Source organism: Cynoglossus semilaevis, chromosome 11 (assembly GCF_000523025.1).
Source record: "Cynoglossus semilaevis isolate Cse_v1.0 chromosome 11, Cse_v1.0, whole genome shotgun sequence".
Taxonomy (NCBI): domain Eukaryota; kingdom Metazoa; phylum Chordata; class Actinopteri; order Pleuronectiformes; family Cynoglossidae; genus Cynoglossus; species Cynoglossus semilaevis.
In genome coordinates this window covers 145,692-150,865 of record NC_024317.1, presented here as the reverse complement: position 1 = coordinate 150,865, position 5,174 = coordinate 145,692, and the positions used below count along the sequence as shown (strand labels likewise).

Genomic DNA, 5,174 nt, shown 5'->3' with positions numbered 1-5,174 from the left:
GATGTAAAGAAGAGCTCTGATTGGACCAGGATTCTCAGGGTCACATCAGGGTTCAATGTTTAGTGCAAACAAAACAAACCAAATAAACAAACATTTATTATGTAGTTGTTTAACACAAATACACAACACTGCAAATATCTAATCAAAGTTTTTTTTCTTTCTGAAATGTCCGACTACAGCAGCTCTAACTCTGTTTAATGTTAAACTGCCGTTCAAATGGATCCAGTTTCAATCATTGTTGAAAACTGGCCAATCAGGGAGCAGTTCTCTGAGGTGATGGTTTCCAGATGTCGTTAACATCCAGAAGATTCTTTCTTCTCTGTAAAACCTTGTTATTGGCTGAAATAATAAAAAAATGTTAATGTGTGTTTGTCTTTCTCCTCACCCTCACCCTCACCCCCACCCTCACCCTCCTCCTCCTCTCTCAGTGGAGTCCTCCAGTACTGTAACTGTCTTCTTTCAATGGACCCAAACAGAACATTCACTCACTGCCAGGGGGCGCTCCAGCTAATATTTCCCCTGCTCTGTGGCCAGTGGTGTCAACGTGACGACCTGCTCATCTATGATAGTCAAACTGACCTCTGACCTCTAATGGCTGGAATGATGGCGTTAGCCGACTTGTTAGCATCCACATCTGATGTTAAGTGCAGTCTGGGAAAAATGTGGTCCCCAATGTGAGGGAGGGGGGCGCTGTGGTTCAGGTGGAGGTGATGCGACACCTTCCTGCTCCAGCCTCCATTTTATCTCTGAAGGATGGAAACTGTGTGAAATGGTTCCTGGTTCAAGCTGTCATAAATTTCCAACCACTCCAAGGTTTTCCAAACTTTCCACAGTTTTAAAAAGTTCATTCTCACTGATGATTCTCTGTGAAGAAAAGAAGAAAAGGTTCATGGTCACGATCAGTCAGCCATGTTGAACCTGGCTGCTTCAGCCTGGTTACTATGGTTACTGTGGTTACCCGTGGTTACCCTGGTTCGTCTGGTTAGTCTGGGTAGTCTGGTTACCCTGGTTCGTCTGGTTACCCTGGTTCGTCTGGTTCGTCTGGTTAGTCTGGTTACCCTGGGTAGCCTGGTTAGTCTGGTTACCCTGGTTCGTCTGGTTACCCTGGTTCGTCTGGTTAGTCTGGGTAGTCTGGTTACCCTGGTTAGTCTGGGTAGTCTGGTTACCCTGGTTAGTCTGGTTACCCTGGTTCGTCTGGTTACCCTGGTTCGTCTGGTTAGTCTGGTTAGTCTTTAGTACCGTTTCCAGGATATTTCCAGCGTGGACTAATGTCCTCTGACTTTGACTCTTGGAACAGACTCCTCCCAGTTTCGATGCCATGACATTAATCTCAATGTATTTTTTTCAGATGTGAACGAATGTGAAGAGACCAACGGCGGCTGCGAGGCTCTGTGCTGTAACACTATTGGCAGCTTCTACTGCAGGTGTCCTCCTGGACATGTTCTGACCGAGGACGGCAGGACGTGTCGAGGTGAGTACCAAAACCCGCTAAATGGTTTTGTGTTCGTGCTCTGGAATATTAGCTGGTATATGTTTTATGCTTCTTTTGCAGTAATATTATGTAGTAAATATTACTACAGAGTCTTTGTCACTTGAATCCTACTGCCTGGGTAAAAAGAGAGGCCCTACCTGAGAACCTGAGAACCTGAGAACCTGCGAGACTGTTCCCAGGGCAGTAAAACTGGATTCAGAACAGTTCCTGAAAGACTTGATGGAAAATCTGAAGTTGTGACGTTAATATAAACAGAACCAGAAATGACTTTCTGGAAAGAATAATCTGACAAGACCGTCAGTGTGTAGAACCTGACCCTAACCCTAACCCTAACCAGTGGAGGTCAGGGGTCGACCTGGTCTTTCTGTTCACCTTAACACTGACTTTGTAGTTGGATCCTTATGGAATGTTTTCCAGTGGTCAGTTATAGACGACAGTGTCCTGCAACATGGCCAACAGCCAATGAGAAACTAGAGTTTGGGGGACAGTGTGTGTTACTGGTCTACATGTGTGGTCACCAGTCAGCAGATGGAGACATCATCGTTCATGTAGCTGTGAAGGATAAATAACTGGGAACGCCGGAGCGCACGCCACCACATTAATACGAGGAGGAAGATCCAGTCCTTGGCACCGAGCAGTATTTATCCAATCGAAGACATGTGCGGCTGCAGGCTAACACGCTGACACTGCTGGCACCGCACACCATGAACAAACTCACCTTTTGTTCAGCCACTTGGCAAATGACTTCCCCCAGGAGAGTTTTCCAGAAATATCCCTGTGAAATCCCACCGTGTTTACCTTTCCCTCAGACTTTTGTCTGAGTTTTGAGCAGCGTTGATACAAATGGCAGTGATCAGAGCAGAAGATGCCAAAATCACGTATGACATGGGTAGGGGGAGGCGGGGGGGTGGTGGTGTTGGTGGTGTTGGTAGTTAGTTAGTAGTTGGACTCACAGTAGACGTTGGCGTCACTTCAGAGAGTTTGGTTTTAGACATTTGTGTTTTTTTTTTTCTTTCTCAGATGTTGGATTGAAATCTAGGTTTTTCTGACTCCTTCCTCTTGTGGCAGGTTTTACTTTTATTTTTGTCAGTGTGAAAAGTCGACGCCGTCCTTCGGCTTCTTCACAGTCTTTGTTCTGATGAATGATGTTCAGTCACACACTGCTGCAGAACTGGCTGCAGGAGAGAGGGTTTGGGCTGAGGGTGAGAGGAGAAGGAAGAGAAGGAGAACGGGGGAGGTGGAACTTTAGGGAGGGAGGGAGGAAAGGAAATCAGGCGGCAGAGAGAATAAAAGTCCTACTGGTCCCTGGTCCTGGTATTGTCCAGTCCACATCCCCATCAGAGGTAGAGGAGATCTCAGTCATGACTCCGTGGTCACCGAGGTGGATTTTCTGCCTGGTTCTGGTTGAAGTGATGGTTTCTTTGGTTTCTGCTGCCAACTACCCACACAGTTACTACAGGAGGGTCTGCTATAGGCCACACTGTTACCATGGCTACAGCCTGGGCCGCGTGGCCTCAGGTAAGTCCTTATGTCACAGATTTACTGTGCCTCACCTGCAGGGGGAGCTGTTAAAGATTTGAACATTTTAACATTGTCTGTTAAATAAACCTAACTTTGTTGTACTTTTCACAGTCAACAGGTAGTGAACCTAGGTTTACATACAAATAACCTTCACCATGTTAAAATTGTTGAAATTAATGCCTTGCTTCTAGGTCAAGGGAACTACACTGTAGTTCTCTCAGATCTGTCATGTTATGAACCAGGTGATAAAGAAGATTTATATTTAATTTAAGTTTCTATGGCAACGTCTACATGACTTGATAAGATAATACGTACATTATGTTAGAACAACCTTGAAGCGTACATTATGGCAGGTCTCACTGCTCTCTGTTCTTTTGTCATAACTCACCACGGCCACTAGTCTTACCCTAACCCTTCATCACACCAGGAACTGCTGTTGTCTCACCTGACCTTTCATTTTAATTTACCTGCCACCTGGAGACACTTGTCTCCATCATTTCCCCCGACTGCCCCCTCCAACTGCCCCCTCCAACTGCCCCCTCCGACTGGCCCCTCGTTCTTTTCTTCTTCTGTGAACTCTTGATCAGACATAAAGCTTTACATTCAGCTTTGTTCAAATTGGTCTTGTTTTGAATGTAATGCCAGTTTTACACTGTAGGTGGTGATGTTCACTGAGTGTGTGTTTGTGCTCAGTCATGGTTCAGAGAGACGGGTAATCAGTGGTTGTGATAATGAAACCGTCTGGCTCTCACCATGTAACAGTGTGTGTGAGTGAGGAGAGTGGGGGGAGGGTGGGGGAGGCATCGGTGGGGGACGGTGGGGGGTGGGGGGGTGGTCAGGGCCACTTTTATCAGCAGCCATTAGAGCACATGAAAACATGAACTGTGAGGTTCTTTGTATGGCTAACACAAACAGAAGCCAGATTCCAGATAACTCCCTCCCTCCCTCCCTCCCTCCCTCCCCCCACTTGCCTCCCCCACACCCAGATAATGTCAATATTATCATGAGTGAAAATGTTCCTTTCATGTTTCGGTGCACACTCCTTATCTTCATCATCCTGGTGACGATCCCTGACGATGTTGGCGTTCTTGGACATGGAGAAATTCTGCAATTCTCACAACAGACACATCATTTCACAGACACAAAGTCAAAGGTCAAAAGTCAAAGGACGCTCCAGGAAAGTGACAGTAGGTGGTTGTGGGCAGAGGACTGACGCTGCTGAGGCTTTGGCTCCGAGCTGTTGAGGAACCAGGCTGCAGAGAGCACGGTGGTCGACTGAAGAACAGCAGCTCCACATCTTTGGACATGATCCATGGGAAACCAAGGAGTGCAGCGTGGATGGAAAAATAGAGGAGAGGATCTTTCATTAGATGAAGTCTGGCAGTGGAGGGAGAACAGACGACCAACAGGCGGCCAGCGCACTGATGTGGTGGTGTATGATTGGGACGGAAGGCTGATTCCAAGGCATCCCAAAATACTTTCTCAGCAATATAGTCCTTTATAAAAACAGAAAAGGAACAGATTTGAATTAAGTCTCAGAGTGTTTCACTGCTCCTGGAAAACCTGTCGGTCCTTCTACATAAACTTCCATTCAGACAACGTTCCTGCTGGAACCAACGCGGAGTTGCTGGTGTTTTTCCAAAGGTTAGAACACAGGACCAGTGTCTGTCTCCTGACGTGAAATGTGATGTTGTTCAAACCGACATTCTTTAAACAATTAAACATAAAGTCCTTTTTAAAAGTGCTTTTATTTTGTTACAGTGTTTACGCTTCCTACAAAACAACCATTCGCACTAGCGTTCACACCTGTGGCCACTGGGGAGTGAACGATTAACCCTGTCTTTGGTTCTCTCTGACTGTTGGAGTACCTGGAGAAAGACTGTGGTTCCCCAAACGTTTTCTGTGGCGCCCCCTTTTGGTGAACGGATTCAAAACAAGAAAACAGTGTAATAAACAGATCAATCCGGAGCGTTCCGGTTGACTCCTGCTTCTAACACGGATTCTTGGAATTCCGTGCTGCTGTAATGGATGAGACCAAAGCGACCTTTGAACTGACTGATGTCTTTGATGGCATGTTTGCTGCCCCCCCCCCCACATTCATCATCTCCTCTCAGCTCCGTCCCAGAGGCCCCACCCCCTTCGACTCACTGTCCTTCCTGCT

At 46.6% G+C, this 5,174-nt stretch overlaps 1 protein-coding gene across 1 annotated transcript in view; it reads left to right on the top strand.

The window, feature by feature from the left end:
- Window positions 1–5,174, top strand: part of megf6b (multiple EGF-like-domains 6b) — a 28,143-nt gene that overhangs the window by 10,593 nt on the left and 12,376 nt on the right. The window contains exon 5 of the mRNA XM_017036388.2: window positions 1,349–1,471. Coding sequence (XP_016891877.2) covers window positions 1,349–1,471 — 123 coding nt within the window. The remainder of the gene's footprint in view (window positions 1–1,348; window positions 1,472–5,174) is intronic.